The following is a 22,782-nucleotide window of genomic DNA, read 5'->3' as shown; positions in this document are numbered from 1 at the left end:
AGAGCATCTCCAAACTTGACGTGATATAATTCTTTTACAGTGTCAAAGTAGCTTTTTTACGTGTTGGAACAACAAAGAGATTTTTAAGATGCAAAAAACACGATGCCCAATCTGGCGGTCTCACCTGCAGCAGACCGCGCGCACAATTCAATGTCCCAAATTTACAGTCCAGCAGCTCGCACGTACATCCATGTGCTAAAGTTTTATCAAGATTGTAATAAGGCCTCTGAAGGTCAAAACGGGCCGCAATTTGCTTACTTTTTTCCTGACAGAGAGAGCCATAAGGCCTTGGCTGTATTTGGCCCAGTATTTGCCTGACCTAAGGACAAAGAGGCGCTTGGCCCGATCTCTTTTATGCCCTAGCTGCAGCTCGCCTCTGGTCTCCCTCGTTTCCTTTTCCCGGGAACTCCTCAACTCGCCTGGCGCCGATCTCATCTGTTGTTCAGACATGACTGCTTGCAAGCAGACCGCATCCACGGGCGCCGCCGCCACGTACGAGGCCGACAGCAAGTAAGAATCAAATCTGAATCTTGTTTCTGTGATGCACGAGACATCCCTAGTTTTGGTGCGTCGATCCATAACCTTGGATTCCTACGCAGGTCGGCAGCGAAGAGAGATGGAGCGGAGGAGCGGAAGCCCTCGACCAAGTGCAGGAAGGGGAAGAAGGCCAAGGGCAAGTAAGAATCCAATCGATTTGTGTGATGCAATAGAGGTTAATTTTGGTGCGCCGACCCATGGCCTTTTCGATGTTCCACGCAGGTTGGCGGTGAAGAGCAATGGTAGGGAGAAGCCCAAGACCCATGACCTTTCCGATGTTACACGCGGGTTGGCGGTGATGAGCATTGCAATGGAGAAGCCGTTGGATGAACAGCTCGCCCAGCACGCCCTGTTCATCTACCAGTGAGATTTGATCCTCCACACGTTTTCAGATTGTTGTTCTGTTTCTTGCTTTTCTGGACGGTGCTGATTTGACCATCATTTTGTAAGGAACTACTTCTGGATGGACAACTTCAAAGGCGTCTATGACAAGCCGTCCGTAGATGCTGTCAGTTCGATCCTTCAATGCCTCGTTACAGGTTTCTTTCCATTGTTTTGTGGATGAATCGATAATTTGTTTCTCGTGGAAAACTTTCAGATTAAAAGGAAAGCTGCTGAAAACTGGAAATCCTTTAGCGATTCGGTAAGTGAGTGTCGAGTGGTAGGTGCGACATATGCCAACGGGTGGCTTATCATTGTGGGAGCCAGTAAGACGTCGCCGGTGCCTGGAAACGGGATGAGGCGAAGACATGCACGCCGGCGAATCTTACCCAGCTTCGGGGACCCCCGCAGAACAGCAGTAGGGTTGTTATATTCATGGAGAGCTCCGAAGCTGGGTAAGATTCGCCGGCGTGCATGTCTTCGCCTCATCCCGTTTCCAGGCACCGGCGACATTTTACTGGCTCCCACAATGATAAGCCACCCGTTGGCATATGTCGCACCTACCACCCGACATTTGGCGCCCACTGTGGGCCAGGTGCACCGTCGTCCGGAGACCTGTTCTGGACGGGAACCCTCTTCCTCCCCAGCAAGCGTAGCCAGCCCGGCACGCCCGATGGCGCTTGCCACGACGCGCTGCAAGGCGTCACAAGCATCTGCGCGGCGAGCAGCCTCGCCAATCTCCTCGACGAAACCCTCATCTCCGACGAGCTCGCCTCCGATGCGGGCACCGACCACCTCGCCAACCTCCTCGGCCAGCTCCATGTCTCCAGCGAGCCCGCTGTGGATCTGGAGTCGGTTGGCTCCACCGACCCGATGCCTGTCGACTCCGACGCGGCCTCCTTCGACACCTTCCCCACCAACGTCGCGATCTACAACGACCCGCTTCCTCGGACCGACGGTCGCGATACTGTCACCACCGAAGTGATGGTCGTCGGGCACGGCGGCCCGGCCGACGAGAGCGCCCATGACGCCCCGCACGCGGCAGCCCACGACTTGTCCACCCCCCTCCCGGCTGATGCCGACGACGAAGCACTAGAGGCGCGCCGCCTCGCCCTCCTCGCAGAGGGCCGGAGGCTGGCTTCTGTGAGACGCCTCACTGAGGCCTACCAGCGCGAAGCTGACTGCGCCGCCTTCGGCACGCCGGCCCCGGGCGGGCCAAGCCGGTCCGGCATTGTCAAACAACGCGGCACCGTCATCGCCGACATGCTGGGAGCCGACCGCCCGGTCTATGCCACTCCGCTCGAGAACTTGCGTGCCGCCCAGGCGGCCATGGACGAGTTGGACGGCTTGGAGGCCGAAGAACTCCCCCACATGACCCGGCGCATCCAGCAACTGATTGACGCGGCCGCACGGCGGCACGAAGCCGTCGCCCGCGCGGGAAGCCCTCCCCCGCGCCGAGATCACGGCGCGACGTCCCGGACACCGACTACGAGCAACGCCCGCGCGCGGCGCGAGAAAGAGCCGGCGGCCAGCCGAAGCCGGACCCGAATCTCCATCGAGCGAGACGCGGACGGCCATCCCCGAGCCATGGAATGGCGGGGCAACCCGCCTCCGCCTCGACCCCGTGGAGAGAGATATCCCACCCCGCCGCCAGTGGCGCACCCGACTCTCAGCGGCCGACTAGGTCGCCGTGAAAGAGTCGGCGAGAACGACGCCCGCCATCGGATCGACCGCCTGGCGCGATCCCTGGCGCTGGAAGAAGAAGACGATGTCGGCCCGCCTTGTTTCGGCCCCCGCATCCGCGATGAGCCTTTCCCCAAAGGGTTCTCGCTCCCAAGAGACACGCCCAAGTACAACGGCTCCGTGAAGCCGAAAGATTGATTGATCGACTACTCCACGGCGGTCAGCATAGCCAACGGCAACCGGCGCGTTGCCGTGAAGTACGTGCCCCTCATGCTGCAAGGCACGACGCGGACCTGGCTCAACAGTCTCAAGCCTCTCAGCATCAACAGCTGGCTAGATTTCACCGAAGCTTTCATCCGCAACTTCACCAGCACCTACAAGCGGGCCCCCAAGCCCAGGCAGCTCTCCCTGTGCGTACAGGGCCCAGCCGAGTCCACTCGCGACTACCTCACGCGTTGGGCCGAGCTCCGCAATTCTTGCGAGGGGGTGCACGAGGTGCAAGCCATCGAATACTTCACTGCCGGGTGCCGAGAAGGTACCCTCCTCAAGCACAAGCTCCTCTGCGACGAGCCGACTACCCTCGACGAGCTTCTGGACATAGCAGACAAATACGCCACCGCCGACTCTTCGATGAAGACCGAGCTCCGGGTAGACGCGTCCGGGAAAGTACTCAACCCGGCGCCCAAGACGCCGGCAGGGGATTCCGGCCGACGCCCACACCCGAACGACCACAAGCGCAAGGGCCCTGCGCCGCCTCCCGCCAGTCGGCAGGTGGCCCCGGTCGAAGACGCGCTGCCTGAAGGGCGACCCGCGCCCAAGAAGCCCAAGGGCGGCCGGCCGGCTTGGCAGCCGGCTTTCTCCTACGAGCAAACTCTCGACGCCCCGTGCAAATTCAATAGCGGCGCGAAGCCGTCCAACCACACAACCCGGAAGTGCCATTGGCTCACCCGAATCTCTAAAGGCGAGGGGCTGGCGCCGCCTCCGCCTGCCGGCCCGCAGTCGGAGCCGTGCACGACGAATTCCCCGACGAGCAAGCAACCTACATCGTCTTTACAAGCCAGCTCGAAGACCGGCGCGGCAAACGCCGAGAACACCAGGAAGTCAGCGTGGTCGCTGCCAACCCCGCCGGACACATGCATTGGTCAGAAAAACCCATCAGCTGGAGCCGGGCCGACCATCCAGAGGTGATGCCGTCTCCCGGCTGTTATGCGTTGGTCCTGGAAGCCACCCTCGCGACGGACAGACGCGCTGCCCGCTTCTCCCGTGTGCTGATAGACGGCGGGAGCAGCATCAACATCCTGTACCGTGACACCCTGGAGAACCTAAATGTCAAGACGAAGCAGCTCATGCCTACTCGGGCAGTGTTTCATGGCATCGTACCCGGCTTGTCCTGCGCCCCCATTGGCAAGATCAAGATTGATGTACTCTTTGGGGACAAGGAGCATTTCCGCCGGGAAGCAATATGGTTTGAAGTGGTGGACCTGGAGAGCCCCTACCACGCGTTGCTTGGCCAACCCGCCTTGGCCAGGTTCACGGCAGTTCCCCACTATGCATACCTCAAGATGAAGATACCAAGTTCCAAGGGCGTCATCACCGTAGCCGGCGATTACAAGAAGTCTTCCGAGTGCGCTGCCGCCAGCAGCCGGCTGGCCGAGTCCCTTGTGATTGCCGAAGAGAAGAAGATGTTGGACCGGGTCGTGGCCATGGCCAGCAAGCAGTCAAACCGGTCCCTCGACCCCAAGGAGTATGATGCCCAAGGATCTTTCCAGCTGGCCAAAGAAACCAAGAAGATACCCCTTGACCCCGAGCACCCCGAGAGGTTTGCCGTCATCGGGGCAAGCCTGAACAGCAAATAGGAAGGCGAGCTCGCCAATTTCCTCCGTGAGAATCGGGACATCTTTGCATGGTCCCCCAAGGACATGCCGGGTGTTCCGAAGGAATTCGCCGAGCACAAACTACACGTCCGAAAAGACGCGAAACCAGTCAAGCAGCCCCTCCGCCGACTATCAGAGGAAAAGAGAAGGATTGTAGGGGAGGAGATAGCCCGGCTTCTGGCAGCCGGCTTCATTATGGAAGTCTTCTTTCCAGAGTGGCTTGCCAACCCGGTCCTCGTGTTAAAGAAGAACAACAAATGGCGCATGTGTATAGACTACACAAGCCTCAACAAGGCCTGCCCTAAAGATCCCTTTGCCCTGCCGAGGATTGACCAAGTGATAGACTCCACGGCCGGATGCGAGCTGTTGAGTTTCTTGGATGCTTACTCAGGATATCACCAGATAAAGCTAGATCCGGACGACCGCCTGAAGACCGCCTTCATCACGCCATTTGGAGCCTTCTGCTACCTGACTATGACATTCGGCTTAAGAAATGCCGGTGCCACTTTTCAGCGTTGCATGCAGAAGTGCCTCCTCAAGCAACTCGGCAGAAACGCTCACGTCTACGTGGACAACATTGTGGTGAAGACGGAGAAGCGCGGCACCTTGCTGGAAGACCTCAAAGAAACGTTTGAGAACCTACGCCGGTTCCAAATCAAGCTCAACCCCGAGAAATGCGTGTTCGGAGTGCCAGCCGGCCAGCTCCTAGGCTTCCTGGTCTCCGAACGCGGCATCGAATGCAACCCGGTGAAGATCAAGGCCATCGAGAGAATGGCGATCCCCACCAAGCTCCGAGACATCCAAAAGTTCACCGGATGCTTGGCCTCCTTGAACCGCTTCATCAGCCGGCTCGGAGAGAAAGCTCTCCCCCTCTACCGCCTCATGAAGAAGAGCACTCACTTCGAGTGGAACGACCAGGCCGACCAAGCTTTTCACGAGCTGAAGAAGATGCTGGCCACGCCGCCCGTCCTAGCGGCGCCGACTGAGAAAGAGCCCATGCTCCTTTACATTGCCGCAACCAGCCGGGTGGTCAGCACCGTCATCGTAGTCCAACGCCCAGAAGAAGGCCGAGCCCAGCCGGTCCAGAGGCCGGTGTATTATTTGAGCGAGGTGCTGTCCGCTTCAAAGCAGAACTACCCGCACTACCAGAAGATGTGTTACGGCGTGTACTTCACCGCCAAGAAGCTGAAGCCCTACTTTCAAGAGCATCCCATCACGGTCGTATGCACCGCCCCGCTGGCTGAGATCATAGGCAACCGGGACGCATCCGGCCGGGTGGCGAAATGGGCCATCGAGCTGGCCCCTTACACAATCTTCTACCAGCCCCGCACCGCCATCAAGTCCCAAGCACTGGCCGACTTCCTCGTCGACTGGGCCGAGACCCAGTACCTGCCGCCGGCTCCCAACTCCACCCATTGGCGCATGCACTTTGACGGGTCCAAGATGCGCACCGGCTTGGGAGCCGGCGTCGTCCTTACCTCTCCCAAAGGCGACAAGCTCAGATACACGCTGCAGATTCACTTTGCCGCCTCCAACAATGTAGCCGAGTATGAGGCACCCATACACGGGCTCCGGCTTGCCAAGGAACTCGGCATCCGCCGGATCCTATGTTATGGCGACTCAAACTTGGTGGTTCAGCAATCATCCGGCGACTGGGACGCCAAGGACGCAAATATGGCAAGCTACCGCTTCCTGGTTCAACAACTCAGCGGATACTTTGAAGGATGCGAGTTCCTCCACGTACCGCGAGCCGACAACGAGCCAGCCGATGCCCTGGCTCGAATAGGCTCCACTCGGCAAGCAATACCAACCGGCGTCGCTCTACAACGCCTCCTCAAGCCGTCCATCAAGCCATCTCCAGAGTCCGATTCCATCTTCGTACCGCCTGACCCCGACGCCGCCGGGTCCGGCTCGAAGAACCAAGCAGGCGACCCCGGGACTTCAGTAGTCGGCCCGGGGACTTCGGCAACCGGCTCGGGGACTGCCACACCCGGCTCGGGGACTGCAGTAGCCGGCCCGGGGACTGCACCAGCACAAGAGCCGGCGGCCGACTCTAGCATTTCACCACCCAGCCCGCCCACCCTGGTGGCAGTAGCCACATTGGCAGTAGGAGAAGTCGCGGCTCCGTCATGGGCTCAGTCCATCCTCAACTTCCTAGTAAACCAAGATCTGCCGGCTGACGAAACAGAGGCAAGACAAGTCCAACGTCGAGTCGGAGCATACACAATCGTCAACAGAGAACTCGTCAAGCGCAGTGTCACTGGAGTCCTCCAACGGTGCGTCCAGCAAGAGAAGGGCATTGCAATCCTCAGAGACATTCACCAAGGAGAATGCGGCCACCATGCGGCTTCAAGATCACTCGTCGCCAAAGCTTTCCGCCATGGTTTCTTCTGGCCGACTGCTTTGGATGACGCCAAAGAATTAGTTAAATATTGCAAAGGGTGCCAACTCTTCAGCTCCAAGCAACACATGCCGGCTTCAGCACTCAAGACCATTCCCCTCACCTGGCCCTTCGCCGTTTGGGGACTGGACATGGTGGGCCCATTCAAGACGGCGCGCGGCGGCATGACGCATTTGCTCGTCGCCGTGGACAAATTCACCAAGTGGATTGAGGGAAAGCCGATCAAGAAGCTGAATGGGCCGCCTGCTGTGACATTCATCGCAGACATAACAACTCGGTACGGTGTGCCACACAGCATCATCACCGACAATGGCACGAATTTTTCCAAAGAAGCCTTGGCACGTTTCTGCGCAGCCCAAGGTATCCGACTGGACTTAGTGTCCGTCGCCCACCCGCAGTCAAACGGCCAGGTCGAGCGAGCCAACGGCCTCATCCTCTCCGGCATCAAGCCCCGACTGGTCGTACCACTGGAGCGTTCAGCCGGCTGTTGGCTCGATGAGCTGCCGGCTGTCCTCTGGAGTCTGCGCACTACCCCAAACAAGTCAACCGGCTTCACTCCTTTCTTCCTCGTGTACGGTGCCGAGGCGATCATCCCAACCGACATCGAGTTCGACTCGCCCCGGGTAACCATGTACACGGAGGCGGAGGCCAAGGAAGCACGAGAAGACGGCGTCGACCTGCTGGAAGAAGGCCGTCTGTTAGCCCTCAGCCGGTCTGCCATCTACCAGCAGGGTTTGCGCCGCTACCACAGTCGGAAGGTCAGGCCAAGATCTTTCCAAGAGGGCGATCTTGTGCTCCGGCTGATCCAGCGAACAGCCGGCCAGCACAAGCTCTTGTCCCCTTGGGAGGGCCCCTTCGTCATCAGCAGAGCTCTAGGCAACGACTCCTACTACCTAATCGACGCGCAGAAGCCCAACACACGCAAGAGAGACGACTCCGGTAAGGAGTCGGAACGACCATGGAACGCCAACCTCCTTCGAAGATTTTACAGTTGAAATGCAGTATGTATCACGCTAACTTTTGTACTAAATACGAGACAATAGGCCCCCCGAGGAGGGCTCGGGGACTGCCATCTTTTATCTATGAATGAAAAGTATCATGCTTATGACCTTGTCATTTCATTTACTTGTTCCGTCCGGCACCGGGTTCGACTAGTCGGCCCGGGGACTGGCCGACTGGAGTTATATTAGAAGTCCTACCCGCGGTCAGACAAGTAGTGTGCCGACACCCAGGCTTAGCTCTTGCCAAAGTCGTAGTTCGAAGAACCGGCTGTCCGGCTGACAAGAGTCAAAAGCAGGAAAGGATGCCCACATGAAAAATGGCCAGGGACTAACGGACTAATATAACGAAAGCCGGTTTGCCGCCTACCACCGACCGACTACCAAAGTAGCCGGCCGGCCGATTTCCATTCACTTCACTTCAATCCAAGAAAGCTCGAGTACTTGCCTCCCCAAAGAGGGAAGGCGGCAAAGGAAAAAGCCTAAGGATAAAAAGCATACGCGAATGGAAACCAAACATGCACATAATAATATTTACATAAAAGACCTCCAAGAGTCCAGCATTCAACATAGTTTGGATACAGCCCCAGTGGGTGGAACTGCGAAAGCTTAATAAAGATTGTTCAAAAGGCAACAAGCAGGAAAAATAAGGACGGCAGGTCAAGCTGGCGGAGCGACCGACGAGCCGGGCTGGTCGGCGGAGACGGTTGTGCCGGCTGAAGGAGTGGCCGGCTGGCGAACCTCGGCTTGATCACTGCCTCCCGCAGAGGGCGCGCTTCCACGCGCCTCGTTGCTGGATGCACGGTCAGCCTGAGGCCGGCCGGTTGTTCCACTAGCCGGCTCGACGTCTTCACCGTCCTCTTCTTCGTTATCCTCGCCCTCGTTGCTGGAGGCGATCTCCTCTGCCGAGTCCTCGCCCACCGCCGGGTTCAGCCCGAACCACTCCTCCGGCTGGGCAACGCCGTCATCATTGATTTCAGGTGCAAAAACATTGATGTCGGTGCACTCGGCGATCGTCAAAGCACGCTGGGCGATAGCCGGCCGCACCTCCTCCAGCTCCGCGTCGGCCTCCAGCCGCCAAGTGCGCAGCTGGTCCAGGTTCAGCCCTAGGTACCAAGCTCGAACGAACTCCAACGCCCGCCCGGCTCCAAGACGGGCCGCTGACGCCTTCCAAGCTTCAAAGCGACCGACTACGATCTCCAGCCAGTCGGCAGTCCGGCTTGGGGTGCGGGGGATCGTCTCGCCGGGCCAGAGGGCGGCCAACACCTGCGCCCCGGCACGTTGGAGCCGGCGAAGCATCCGGTGAGCCGGCTGCAGCCGCGCTTGGACAGCCAAGAGCTGCTCCTCAAGCGTCCGATTCGCGTCCGGCGCGATGTTGACCCCCGCCTGACGGCACGCCTCGCGATGGGCCTCGATGGTTTGGGCGGCGAAGGCGGAGTAGCCGGGAAAGTAGTCTGCACAAGAAAATAGGCAGCAGCACAAGTCAGGCCAAAAACCAGGCGGCAAGGGGCAGGAGAGGAGCGAGGAAGGCGGTTTACCGTCGATCAAGTCCTCGATGCGGCCGAAGCCTTCATCCAGCGCTCGCCGGGTCTCAGCCCAGCTCGCCGCCTCGGTCTCAAACTCTGCCTTCAGGGCGGCCTCGCTATCCTGCGCTTTCTGCAGGGCCGCCTTGTGGCTCTCCTCTTGGTCAGCCAGCTTCTTGGCCAGGCGGTCATGCTCCTGGACCAAGGCAGCGTACTCAGCATCCTTGGTACGAAGGGCGGCCTGCGCTTCACCGAGCTCCCTCCTCAAGTCGGCGTTGGCCCCTGAAAGCACGAAAAAAAACCAATAAGGAAAAAGTCGTCAAGGAAGATCCGACCCGACTGCTCAGCAGTCGGCCCGAATCTCGGGGACTACACCCAGTGGGTGCGCTGACGCGCCCCCACAGGAGACAGACAAGATCAAGCACTTCGGCTGTTGGCCAGGTCGTTGGTCTTCCGACCCAACTCCTGAGCCTGGGAGTTGAAGGCGGCATCTCGGGAGTTATGATATTCCTGGAAGTTCAGACAGGAAGCAAAAATAAGGTAGTCGTCAAGAAAGATCCGACCCGACTGCTCAGCAGTCGGCCCGAATCTCAGGGACTACACCTAGTGGGTGCGTTGACGCGCCCCCACGGAAGAAATCAAGAGATCAAAGCGGCCAAGAATGAAAGACTCACCCGGATGGCGGCCCGCGTCGACAGGAACTCCTGGGTGTACTGCTGCAGCAGGGCGGCCTGAGCTCGAAGCCGGCTCCGGACCTCTTGAGCCGCCACATTCAGCTCGCCAGTCCCCCCGCTGGGAGTCCACTCGGACGTGGCGGTGCTGGCCGCCTCCAGAGCCTCCGCCGATTGGCCGGCGCCCGCAACTCGGCGCGACTCCGGCGGAGCGGCGCCTCCCCCTGCGCGCCGACGCGTCACCGGCTGCACCTCGAAGCCGGCTCCGTCCTCCGGCTCACCCCCGGCCGGCTCCTCTGGCGCCGCTGACGATTGGCCGCCTTGGCCCGCTCTGGTTGGCGCTGCCGGCGGCGCTCTCCCCGCGAAGACCACGAGGTCCTCCCTCCTCTCCATCAGCGGCGGGTCTTGGACGATTTCCTCCGCCAGGGGCAATGGGGTGTCAGGGGCCACGACTCGGAGGGGAATGGCGAGCAGCGGAGGCTGGTTACGCGAACCCTCCGCCTCCGTTTCCGCGGTCGCCGCCTCCGCCTGGGCCTTGGCTGCCGCGTCGGCCTGCTCCCTCGCCGCCTGGGCGGCCGCTTTTCCCGCCGCCTCACGCTCCTCCCGCGCCTCACGGGCGTTCCGCTCCGTGGCCTCCCTGAGGTCGGCGCGGGGGTCCACGCTGCAGGAGCCCGAAGACCCTCCAGTCGGCCCAACTACGGAGCCGCCCGGACCCCGCTCAAGGGAAAGCAGCGCCTTGTCCAGTGAGCGGGAAAAGGTTAGGAAGAATGTTCGAACAGGAGAGAACGATGAAAAGCATGCGACCAGGCAATCGACGACTTACGCTGAGACCGCCTGAGGCTGCTTCACTGCCTTGCGGAAGCGGGCCGCTTTCGCGGCCGCCTCATCTCGTTTGGTCGCCGCGGTGGAGGCTTTGGACTTCTTCGGCCGACTGCCAAAGAGGATTGACGCGGCCCGGCGCTTCTGTGCGCCGCCGCTGGCAGCCGGCGCGGTGGACGAGCCCGCGCCCTGATGGTCGGCCGCCGGCTGGCGACGCGGGGTGACTTCGGCTTCGGCATCATCCGGCCAGTCCTCGAAGCTGGCGGTAAGCCTTGTGCCTCCGGGCTCGGCGTCGTCCCCCACGACGGCGTCTTCCATGGCGGCCGCCCCCTAATCCGGGTCGTCGACGTCGTCCACCGTGCGGTCGGGGACGTACTGGCGTTCTATCCCTGCTGCCCTGGTCGTCGGCGGAAGAAGGGGGTTCTGCTAAGAACCGACCGATCAGAAGCCGGCCATCATAAAGCCGGCTACCAACAAAAAGAAGAAAGAGAGGAAAGCTTACCACGGGCGGAGGGTTGGCGCGAGAATACGGCACCTTGCCGTATTGCCAGTCCTCAGCGAGCTTGCAATTGGAGATATAATTTACCATGTACGACACCTCCGCATGAGGCATCTCCCTGGTGCTCAGCCAGCTTGGGTCGAAGCGGCCGCTCATCTGACACATCATGTGGGGCCGGCTTTGGAGAGGAAGTATCCGGCGCTCCACGAAGGCGGCCACCAAGTCGGCCCCGCTCAGGCCTTCCGACTGGATCATCACCCGAAGCCGGGAGACGGCAGCGTTCCCGGCCTGAGACAGTGACCTGGACCGGAAACTCCATGAGGGCTGCCTCCCAGCCGGCGGGCCGGCTACGTAAGCCGGCAGGTTGACGTGGTCTCCTTGCTGGGCGACGTTCTTCACGTAGAAGTACGACTTCTGCCAGATCTTCACCGACTGGATCAGGGGGATGGACGGGAACGGGTTGTTCTCCATGAGGAGGTCGGGCGAGAACAACCCGTCGTGGGGGATCTGGCAGAAGAAGAGCGACGCCGGTTGGTATTGCTTGCCGAGTGGAGCCTATTCGAGCCAGGGCATCGGCTGGCTCGTTGTCGGCTCGCGGTACGTGGAGGAACTCGCATCCTTCAAAGTATCCGCTGAGTTGTTGAACCAGGAAGCGGTAGCTTGCCATATTTGCGTCCTTGGCGTCCCAGTCGCCGGATGATTGCTGAACCACCAAGTTTGAGTCGCCATAACATAGGATCCGGCGGATGCCGAGTTCCTTGGCAAGCCGGAGCCCGTGTATGGGTGCCTCGTACTCGGCTACATTGTTGGAGGCGGCAAAGTGAATCTGCAGCGTGTATCTGAGCTTGTCGCCTTTGGGAGAGGTAAGGACGACGCCGGCTCCCAAGCCGGTGCGCATCTTGGACCCGTCAAAGTGCATGCGCCAATGGGTGGAGTTGGGAGCCGGCGGCAGGTACTGGGTCTCGGCCCAGTCGACGAGGAAGTCGGCCAGTGCTTGGGACTTGATGGCGGTGCGGGGCTGGTAGAAGATTGTGTAAGGGGCCAGCTCGATGGCCCATTTCGCCACCCGGCCGGATGCGTCCCGGTTGCCTATGATCTCAGCCAGCGGGGCGGTGCATACGACCGTGATGGGATGCTCTTGAAAGTAGGGCTTCAGCTTCTTGGCGGTGAAGTACACGCCGTAACACATCTTCTGGTAGTGCGGGTAGTTCTGCTTTGATGCGGACAGCACCTCGCTTAAATAATACACCGGCCTCTGGACCGGCTGGGCTCGGCCTTCTTCTGGGTGTTGGACTACGATGACGGTGCTGACCACCCGGCTGGTTGCGGCAATGTAAAGGAGCATGGGCTCTTTCTCAGTCGGCGCCGCTAGGACGGGCGGCGTGGCCAGCATCTTCTTCAGCTCGTGAAAAGCTTGGTCGGCCTGGTCGTTCCACTCGAAGTGAGTGCTCTTCTTCATGAGGCGGTAGAGGGGGAGAGCTTTCTCTCCGAGCCGGCTGATGAAGCGGTTCAAGGAGGCCAAGCATCCGGTGAACTTTTGGATGTCTCGGAGCTTGGTGGGGATCGCCATTCTCTCGATGGCCTTGATCTTCACCGGGTTGCATTCGATGCCGCGTTCGGAGACCAGGAAGCCTAGGAGCTGGCCGGCTGGCACTCCGAACACGCATTTCTCGGGGTTGAGCTTGATTTGGAACCGGCGTAGGTTCTCAAACGTTTCTTTGAGGTCTTCCAGCAAGGTGCCGCGCTTCTCCGTCTTCACCACAATGTTGTCCACGTAGACGTGAGCGTTTCTGCCGAGTTGCTTGAGGAGGCACTTCTGCATGCAACGCTGAAAAGTGGCACCGGCATTTCTTAAGCCGAATGTCATAGTCAGGTAGCAGAAGGCTCCAAATGGCGTGATGAAGGCGGTCTTCAGGCGGTCGTCCGGATCTAGCTTTATCTGGTGATATCCTGAGTAAGCATCCAAGAAACTCAACAGCTCGCATCCGGCCGTGGAGTCTATCACTTGGTCAATCCTCGGCAGGGCAAAGGGATCTTTAGGGCAGGCCTTGTTGAGGCTTGTGTAGTCTATACACATGCGCCATTTGTTGTTCTTCTTTAACACGAGGACCGGGTTGGCAAGCCACTCTGGAAAGAAGACTTCCATAATGAAGCCGGCTGCCAGAAGCCGGGCTATCTCCTCCCCTACAATCCTTCTCTTTTCCTCTGATAGTCGGCGGAGGGGCTGCTTGACTGGTTTCGCGTCTTTTCGGACGTGTAGTTTGTGCTCGGCGAATTCCTTCGGAACACCCGGCATGTCCTTGGGGGACCATGCAAAGATGTCCCGATTCTCACGGAGGAAATTGGCGAGCTCGCCTTCCTATTTGCTGTTCAGGCTTGCCCCGATGACGGCAAACCTCTCGGGGTGCTCGGGGTCAAGGGGTATCTTCTTGGTTTCTTTGGCCAGCTGGAAAGATCCTTGGGCATCATACTCCTTGGGGTCGAGGGACCGGTTTGACTGCTTGCTGGCCATGGCCACGACCCGGTCCAACATCTTCTTCTCTTCGGCAATCACAAGGGACTCGGCCAGCCGGCTGCTGGCGGCAGCGCACTCGGAAGACTTCTTGTAATCGCCGGCTACGGTGATGACGCCCTTGGAACTTGGTATCTTCATCTTGAGGTATGCATAGTGGGGAACTGCCGTGAACCTGGCCAAGGCGGGTTGGCCAAGCAACGCGTGGTAGGGGCTCTCCAGGTCCACCACTTCAAACCATATTGCTTCCCGGCGGAAATGCTCCTTGTCCCCAAAGAGTACATCAATCTTGATCTTGCCAATGGGGGCGCAGGACAAGCCGGGTACGATGCCATGAAACACTGCCCGAGTAGGCATGAGCTGCTTCGTCTTGACATTTAGGTTCTCCAGGGTGTCACGGTACAGGATGTTGATGCTGCTCCCGCCGTCTATCAGCACACGGGAGAAGCGGGCAGCGCGTCTGTCCGTCGCGAGGGTGGCTTCCAGGACCAACGCATAACAGCCGGGAGACGGCATCACCTCTGGATGGTCGGCCCGGCTCCAGCTGATGGGTTTTTCTGACCAATGCATGTGTCCGGCGGGGTTGGCAGCGACCACGCTGACTTCCTGGTGTTCTCGGCGTTTGCCGCGCCGGTCTTCGAGCTGGCTTGTAAAGACGATGTAGGTTGCTTGCTCGTCGGGGAATTCGTCGTGCACGGCTCCGACTGCGGGCCGGCAGGCGGAGGCGGCGCCAGCCCCTCGCCTTTAGAGATTCGGGTGAGCCAATGGCACTTCCGGGTTGTGTGGTTGGACGGCTTCGCGCCGCTATTGAATTTGCACGGGGCGTCGAGAGTTTGCTCGTAGGAGAAAGCCGGCTGCCAAGCCGGCCGGCCGCCCTTGGGCTTCTTGGGCGCGGGTCGCCCTTCAGGCAGCGCGTCTTCGACCGGGGCCACCTGCCGACTGGCGGGAGGCGGCGCAGGGCCCTTGCGCTTGTGGTCGTTCGGGTGTGGGCGTCGGCCGGAATCCCCTGCCGGCGTCTTGGGCGCCGGGTTGAGTACTTTCCCGGACGCGTCTACCCGGAGCTCGGTCTTCATCGAAGAGTCGGCGGTGGCGTATTTGTCTGCTATGTCCAGAAGCTCGTCGAGGGTAGTCGGCTCGTCGCAGAGGAGCTTGTGCTTGAGGAGGGTACCTTCTCGGCACCCGGCAGTGAAGTATTCGATGGCTTGCACCTCGTGCACCCCCTCGCAAGAATTGCGGAGCTCGGCCCAACGCGTGAGGTAGTCGCGAGTGGACTCGGCTGGGCCCTGTACGCACAGGGAGAGCTGCCTGGGCTTGGGGGCCCGCTTGTAGGTGCTGGTGAAGTTGCGGATGAAAGCTTCGGTGAAATCTAGCCAGCTGTTGATGCTGAGAGGCTTGAGACTGTTGAGCCAGGTCCGCGCCGTGCCTTGCAGCATGAGGGGCACGTACTTCACGGCAACGCGCCGGTTGCCGTTGGCTATGCTGACCGCCGTGGAGTAGTCGATCAACCAATCTTCCGGCTTCACGGAGCCGTTGTACTTGGGCGTGTCTCTTGGGAGCGAGAACCCTTTGGGGAAAGGCTCATCGCGGATGCGGGGGCCGAAACAAGGCGGGCCGACATCGTCTTCTTCCAGCGCCAGGGATCGCACCAGGCGGTCGATCCGATGGCGGGCGTCGTTCTCGCCGACTCCTTCACGGCGACCTAGTCGGCCGCTGAGAGTCGGGTGCGCCACTGTCGGCGGGGTGGGATATCTCTCTCCACGGGGTCGAGGCGGAGGCGGGTTGCCCCGCCATTCCATGGCTCGGGGATGGCCGTCCGCGTCTCGCTCGATGGAGATTCGGGTCCGGCTTCGGCTGGCCGCTGGCTCTTTCTCGCGCCGCGCGCGGGCGTTGCTCGTAGTCGGTGTCCGGGACGTCGCGCCGTGATCTCGGCGCGGGGGAGGGCTTCCCGCGCGGGCGTCGGCTTCGTGCCGCCGTGCGGCCGCGTCAATCAGTTGCTGGATGCGCCGGGTCATGTGGGGGAGTTCTTCGGCCTCCAAGCCGTCCAACTCGTCCATGGCCGCCTGGGCGGCACGCAAGTTCTCGAGTGGAGTGGCATAGACCGGGCGGTCGGCTCCCAGCATGTCGGCGATGACGGCGTCGCGTTGTTTGACAATGCCGGCCCGGCTTGGCCCGCCCGGGGCCGGCGTGCCGAAGGCGGCGCGATCAGCTTCGCGCTGGTAGGCCTCAGTGAGGCGTCTCACAGAAGCCAGCCTCCGGCCCTCTGCGAGGAGGGCGAGGCGGCGTGCCTCTAGTGCTTCGTCGTCGGCATCAGCCGGGAGGGGGGTGGACAAGTCGTGGGCCGCCGCGTGCGGGGCGTCATGGGCGCTCTCGTCGGCCGGGCCGCCGTGCCCGACGACCATCACCTCGGTGGTGACAGTATCGCGACCGTCGGTCCGAGGAAGCGGGTCGTTGTAGATCGCGACGTTGGTGGGGAAGGTGTCGAAGGAGGCCGCGTCGGAGTCGACAGGCATCGGGTCGGTGGAGCCAACCGACTCCAGATCCACAGCGGGCTCGCTGGAGACATGGAGCTGGCCGAGGAGGTTGGCGAGGTGGTCGGTGCCCGCATCGGAGGCGAGCTCGTCGGAGATGAGGGTTTCGTCGAGGAGATTGGCGAGGCTGCTCGCCGCGCAGATGCTGGTGACGCCTTGTAGCGCGTCGTGGCAAGCGCCATCGAGCGTGCCGGGCTGGCTACGCTCGCTGGGGAGGAAGAGGGTTCCCGTCCAGAACAGGTCTCCGGACGACGGTGCACCTGGCCCCACGGTGGGCGCCAAATGTCGGGTGGTAGGTGCGACATATGCCAACGGGTGGCTTATCATTGTGGGAGCCAGTAAGACGTCGCCGGTGCCTGGAAACGGGATGAGGCGAAGACATGCACGCCGGCGAATCTTACCCAGCTTCGGGGCTCTCCGTGGAGATAACACCCCTACTGCTGCTCTGCGGGGTCTCCGCATGATCACTAGATGGACAAGTAGCTACACAATGCTCCTTGAGCTGTTCGGTGGGAGGAGGAAGAAGGACACGGCTAGCTTGCTTCTTCTCCTTGTGTGGTGTCTAAAACTAGCTGGGGGTCCCGCCCTTTGCATGGGTGCCCCGGGGGGTTTATATAGGCCTACCCCCCGGGGGTACAATGGTAATCCGACTGGGCGCGGGGCCCAGCCGTCTGTGATTGCGCTCGCCGGCCGCTGGGGCCCGCCGACTGGTGGGTCCCGCCGGCTGCCGGCTCCTCGGTCGACAGGCAGGCCCCACTGTCCGGGACCTGGTCGGCAGCTGGCTACTGTTGCTCCATCTTGGTGACGTGGGCTTCGTTGTGGTAGGCGTGGCTACAGTACCGCCGCCCGGCGGGCGATTACTGTAGCCTCACCACGTCTTGTCTCCTTAATGGGGCGTCTCCTTCGAGGAAGATGGCAAGCCGGCTGCGGGGGGCCGGCTCTCTCTTGGGCCGACTGGGGGAGGTGTGGCCGCCTTCGGGTGTCTCTCTGCCCGAAGGGACCCACCGCCCATGGGCCGCGCTGGTAGTCCGTTGTGGATGGCGTCAGGGTCGGCGCGGCAACAGTGTTGCGCCGGGCGGGTCATGGTCACCCGTACGGCGCACTGTGCCGATCGTGCTCCGGGATTTGGGGGTGGCAGGCTTTACTGTAGCCACGCCCCGTCTCATCGCTTCTAGGTGGATGCAAACTTTGAGGGTACGGTCTCGACCGCTTTATGGGAGCCGGCTTCTTGGAGTCGGCCTCCTCGCGGCCGGCTTCTTGAAGTCGGCCCTCCCATGGCTTTCTTCATGAGGGCTACAGTCGGGCCGCCTTCCGAAAGCCGGCCTGGGTGACAGCCAACAAGGGGAAGGCGGCCCCATGTCTTGGATTCTTGAGAGCCGGACGGGCTCGTAATTTTTTCAGAAGGGCCAGGGAAGCCGGCTAGGCTACCCATGGCTACTTACTCCGACAGCGAGCTTCTAATCTTCTGTAACTTTTGCCGTGCTGATTTATTGTTGATGAACATACGTGGATGGATCTGTGTTGCAGGACAAAGCCCCTTATGTGGCCATTGCACATGTGAACAGAATACTCCTTGCTGAGGCATATGAGTTCAAGAAGGTTGAGACAAAGGCCTAGCGGTTTTACCTATCTTTAGATGACTTTACCCTGCTAAGCTAAGCATCCTCTGCAGATATAACAATGCTCATTCATCACATATATTATTTCCAACAACAATAGATAATCTCATCTACTTTACCTTTCATTGAAAGGATAATTGAACTATTTGTGTTTGCACATTTAATTTTCTTTCTTGTTGATCCAGCTTAATTTTTATAGATTTCTTTCCCTTATAGACATTGAAGTTGACGCTCGCGATGACGGACAAGATGATGAATATGAAAATGTGAACAGACAAGATCTCTAAGATGTGTTTGAATAGGTGATTTGCGTTTTTATTTTTGCTGTCTGTATCTTTTTGATTGGTTGCTCAATTAGCAGGTAATGCATGTTCTCTTGTTTAGTTTTCTATAAAATGTCTGTTGTATGGATTTGATTAATTTCTGAACTAGCTAGTTATTAGATTTATACATATGGCTATGAGTTAGATACCATACGCTCCTGCTTTCTACTCTGTGAGCCTCTCATATGCATGTTAATACAAAGTCAGGCTCACATGGCCTGATTATCTTGAAAGTTAAGTATTTGTCTTTGATGGAGGCACCCATGGTATCATATGTTACCAAAAACAGGAGAACATGATTGTCAGCAATAATAATAGAAGTAGAACGTGTGCTGACGCATTAACTTAGTTCTATTCTTGTTCATTCAATTTTTCTATTGTTGGTTTTGTCTAGTAATAATGCTGAAATAATTCAGCTTTCGATCGTATAACCTTTTTTATAATTTCCACAATGAGTTAGATACCATAGCTCTCTTGCTTTCTAGTCTGTGAGTCTAATTCTCACTTGACTTGATTATCAACCTGAAGCCTGGGATCATATCTAGCCAAAAACACGAGTACATGATTGTCTACAAAAGAAGTTGATTTTTTGGTAGCATAAATAGACTGATCTTGTTTGTTTAGTGTTTCTATTGTTGGTTTTGTCCAGTAATGCTGAAACAATTCAGCTTTGTTTTTTTTTGTTATAATTTTCATGTTAACTTGTACTGTTCCAACTCATGCAAAAATTGTGAGATATAACCTTTTCAGCTTTTCCATTAATGGGCAGTAGAAGTTTGCATTTATTATTTCCACATTGGTTTATGTTGGTGCAATACCGTTGAGCAGTGTCTACCTTATGTGAGGATTATGCAATGGTTTTATAGGTGGCATGCTATTGGAATTGTTATTGTTTTGGCCTTGTAGTTGCCAAGGAAGAAGGAACTAAGCTTAGTACTGATTAATTTTGTCGTGTTTCTGTTCCGTAGAACAAAACAATGCTCTTTTGCTATTGCTTACATCTTGTGTTGATAATATCATCCTTTGATCACCATCACACATCACTTATATAGCAGTTTCATTTGCTTTTGGCATTTGTTTGTTGTTAACCGCCATGTTATTAGACTGCATATGAGAAAGGCAAACTCTTTAAAAATGTAACTGATTGTTTACGTGTTGAAACTTTTACACGTTCTAGCAGAATTTTTCATGTGTGAGCACCGGAGTATTGTTTGCTTGCAGAAATGTCTTGGTGGATGGCACAATTAGTACAACCAACTCCACAACCTGATTCTGTCTTGGCCGGCACTTGGAGGGTTGAGATGCAGGCGCAGTTGAAGCTGCCATATGGACAATGCATAGTATTGAATATGTTTGTGCTCCTGGCTTTATATGTTGAACTCTTTGTGATGTTTGCTTAGTAACTGCTACCACTGTATCAAAATGTAAGGCGTTTTTTGGTTTCGCATAGGGCATGAAAAATGTTTTACATTTTGTTTGGGAGGGAGTAATTTTTAACATCTTATAACTTATTTTACTATTAGATACGCTATGATGACATTGTGAGATTGCAATGGGATGACTGCTTAAGTTGTTTTTTGTTGTTGTTGTTGTTGAGAGAAACAGCTCTGCTTGCTGCGTGCGTAAAATCCAATGGACCATCTGGCCGTCATGGGTTGTAGGCTCACGCTGGCCCAGATCCTCCAATCCAAAACTTCCAACAAGTATGCAAGTGTGTGGCACTCATGTTTTTAGAATGAGGCCCGTAAACTTGCCCCGGGGTGGCCACTTTAGTCCTTGTGGTTAGAAATACCTGAAATACAATCCGTAAACTTTCTATAGGGGTCACATCCGGTCCGTCCTACGGGTTCGCTGACTCCCATGTTCGCTCTGAGAAGGTTTTTTCTTTTACAAAAATGCCAGAGAAGTTTTTTTTTACAAAATGCCAGTGATTAAAAGATCTACCCCTGGTCGGACCGAGCCAGCCGTACCTTGGTCAGACTGAGCCACGCCCACTCGTGCTTCTTTCCCCACTCGCTCTTCTCCCTGTTCGTCGTTGCTATCGAGGTCACCGGCGTGGGCAAGTGTGGCGATGGCGCCATGAGCTCGTCGTCAGACGCTGAGCCGTCACTGTCCGCGCCGTTTGGGAGGGGCCTGCGTGACGTACCTCTCGCATTGACGTGGCGTCAGGACCATGCCTCGCCGCCCCCTCTACGATACGTCACCGTCGACAACACCTTCTGTGGTCGATCTGTCAGTTTTATCTTCGGGAAAGAGTGCGTGTTCGATTCAATTGCGCACACGTGTTACGGTATGGGGCCATTTCTCTCCCCTTTGCCATTGATGGTGCGTGTAGGGTTTTAGCAGTGGATGTTGAACATATTGTTAGAGCAAAGTTAGGGTTTCGTCTGGGCTATGGATGGGGTGTTTGCAGATGATGTAGGGTTTGGAGAGCAAAATTAGGGTTTGATTTTCTGTTGGATATGTTAGGGGAAGGCCATGCCCTGTCAAATTGGCCCAAAATGTTTGCTTTATATGGCCTGGTTGTTGATCATAAGGCGTTGTGCCCATGAGATGACCGTTTGCTTGTGAGATCCACCTAAAAAACATGCTTTTGGACGTGAAAGCTCATATATTTGTTCAGCGGAGGCCATGAATCAGTGCTTTTGTGCTGAAAATGTCTGAATTTTGTAATGTCTGAACCTGTCTAAAATTTCTATTTCTGAACATTGCCACTTTGGTTGGTTTGGTCCAATTACACTGTGTACTGCTTGCTTAGTAGCCATGATTCTGGCATGCTTACTTAATTTTCTGACAAAATCCAGTTATAACGTAGTAATTAACTAAACTTTCTTAGTTAACTAGGTAGTTTCTTTGATTCTTTCACAATACTTGCTATGATTCATTGTTAGTACTTTTAACTTAGCTTTTGGAGTTAACTAAAGTAGTTGTGGTTTGATGCAAAATTGCTAGTTAACTGAACTCTTGGAGTTAACTAAACATTCTTAGGTTAACTGAACTTTTAGTTTATCAGAAATGTCTGAATTAATTATTGTCTCTGTCTGTCATTACTGTCTGAACCTGTCTCTGTTTTTCTGGTTTGAACATTGTCACTTTGATTGTTTTGCAGGACCCCTAAGCGACCACTTCTATATTGAGGTCATACATGGTGGCTATTTCCTTTGTGCATGCAAGCATAGGGATTATCACAAAGGCCACTTCATTTGGTATGACTACTGTAACATATATAATTGGACACCTACTGTTGTTGCCAATCTAATGGAGGAAATTGGGTTTGAGTTTGAGGGAAGGATCATGGCTTACTGGTGCGTTCCTGGGTTGACAGTGTACAAGAATGGATTAAGAGAGATTAAGATAGGGAACAACACTATGACAGAGAACATGAAGGATTGTGCTCTAAATGGGAACTAGCTCCAGTAGATATTTCTTGATCATGACGAGAGCATGAGATCATTTATTTCATCTGTTCCTGTTCATTCTGATGATGAGGATCCTTCATTGGCCAAATTCAGTGGAATTAGGCCAAAGAAAGAGCAAGTGAAGAGGATCAGGCACATCAACAGCAAGAGGAGCATGCTGAGCAAGTTCTGGTGATACAAGAGTAGACTGAGCAAGATCAAGAGCATGAGGCACATCAAGGTCAAGTTGAAGATGCACTATCATAAAGTGAGGAAGAGTCAGAAGAAAAGGATTACATACCAGGACCACCTCAACCAGGAGAGTACATGCATACATTTCAGTTTGAGTTTAGGGACAGAAGAAAAACCTGTAGGGTTTTAAACATAGATCCAGAAGATACAGTTGGTGATTCAGTAACTCATGATTCAGATGAAGATTTCAATCCACAGCTTGTTGATTCATATATTGATCTTCAAGATGATGATGACTTGTTTGACAAAAATGTTGATTGTGAGAAAGGTAAAGGTAAAGCAGTCCAAGAAGAACGTGATGATCCCACTGGTACAGCGAGGTGCTATACAAACGGTTTTAACCCCTTTTCGCGATGACATTTTGAACCGTCGCCAAGTGAGGGTGTGCGATAGGGGGGGGGGGTCCTTCCACATGATCCAGTATCCGTCGGGGATAGGCCCTCTAGTCACACATGCTCGGCAAAATGACGTCGTGTGCGAAAATACGATTATACATACAGTTGTGCTAAAAAAAATACAATTATGCATGTCAAATCATTTCCAGTCGTAAGTACATCCTACACAGTCAGTCCCAGCTAAACGTTTCCGTTCGTATGTATATTCCACACAATCAGTCCAAGGAATACGTTTCCGTTAGTATGTATATCCCACATAGTTAATCTAAGAAGTATGTTTCCGTTCATATACACATCCCACATAGTCACTTCAAGGAAATTGTTTCCGTTCGCAGGTACATCTGTTGGGGAACGTAGCATGCAATTTCA

General features: G+C 56.4%; 1 protein-coding gene across 2 annotated transcripts; it reads left to right on the top strand.

The window, feature by feature from the left end:
• The first annotated feature begins 364 nt into the window (after nucleotides 1-364).
• Nucleotides 365-19,635, top strand: LOC125533643 (HMG1/2-like protein). Of its 2 annotated transcripts, none has more exons than XM_048697020.1 (8): nucleotides 365-510; nucleotides 600-653; nucleotides 760-900; nucleotides 988-1,045; nucleotides 1,136-1,180; nucleotides 17,954-18,025; nucleotides 18,262-18,347; nucleotides 19,590-19,635. In XM_048697020.1, exons 1-7 carry the CDS (start codon nucleotides 449-451, stop codon nucleotides 18,313-18,315), a joined length of 486 nt encoding a protein of 161 aa, XP_048552977.1. In that variant the 5' UTR covers nucleotides 365-448; the 3' UTR covers nucleotides 18,316-18,347; nucleotides 19,590-19,635. The 2 variants fall into 2 exon arrangements, with proteins under 2 accessions (XP_048552977.1, XP_048552976.1); XM_048697019.1 differs by having other exon boundaries at nucleotides 600-677; nucleotides 19,590-19,626.
• The last annotated feature ends 3,147 nt before the right edge of the window (nucleotides 19,636-22,782 follow it).

Source organism: Triticum urartu, chromosome 2, assembly GCF_003073215.2.
Source record: "Triticum urartu cultivar G1812 chromosome 2, Tu2.1, whole genome shotgun sequence".
NCBI lineage: Eukaryota > Viridiplantae > Streptophyta > Magnoliopsida > Poales > Poaceae > Triticum > Triticum urartu.
Note: the sequence above shows the minus strand (reverse complement) of the source record. Positions and strands in the feature narration are given on the sequence as shown.

Excerpts from the sequence above, each read along its gene's own strand:
- LOC125533643 (XM_048697019.1), top strand. The coding sequence starts at position 449 with ATGACTGCTTGCAAGCAGACCGCATCCACGGGCGCCGCCGCCACGTAC. Across the intron at positions 511-599 it reads ACGTACGAGGCCGACAGCAA|GTCGGCAGCGAAGAGAGATG; the intron begins GTAAGAATCAAA and ends ATTCCTACGCAG. Across the intron at positions 1,181-17,953 it reads GGAAATCCTTTAGCGATTCG|GACAAAGCCCCTTATGTGGC; the intron begins GTAAGTGAGTGT and ends TCTGTGTTGCAG.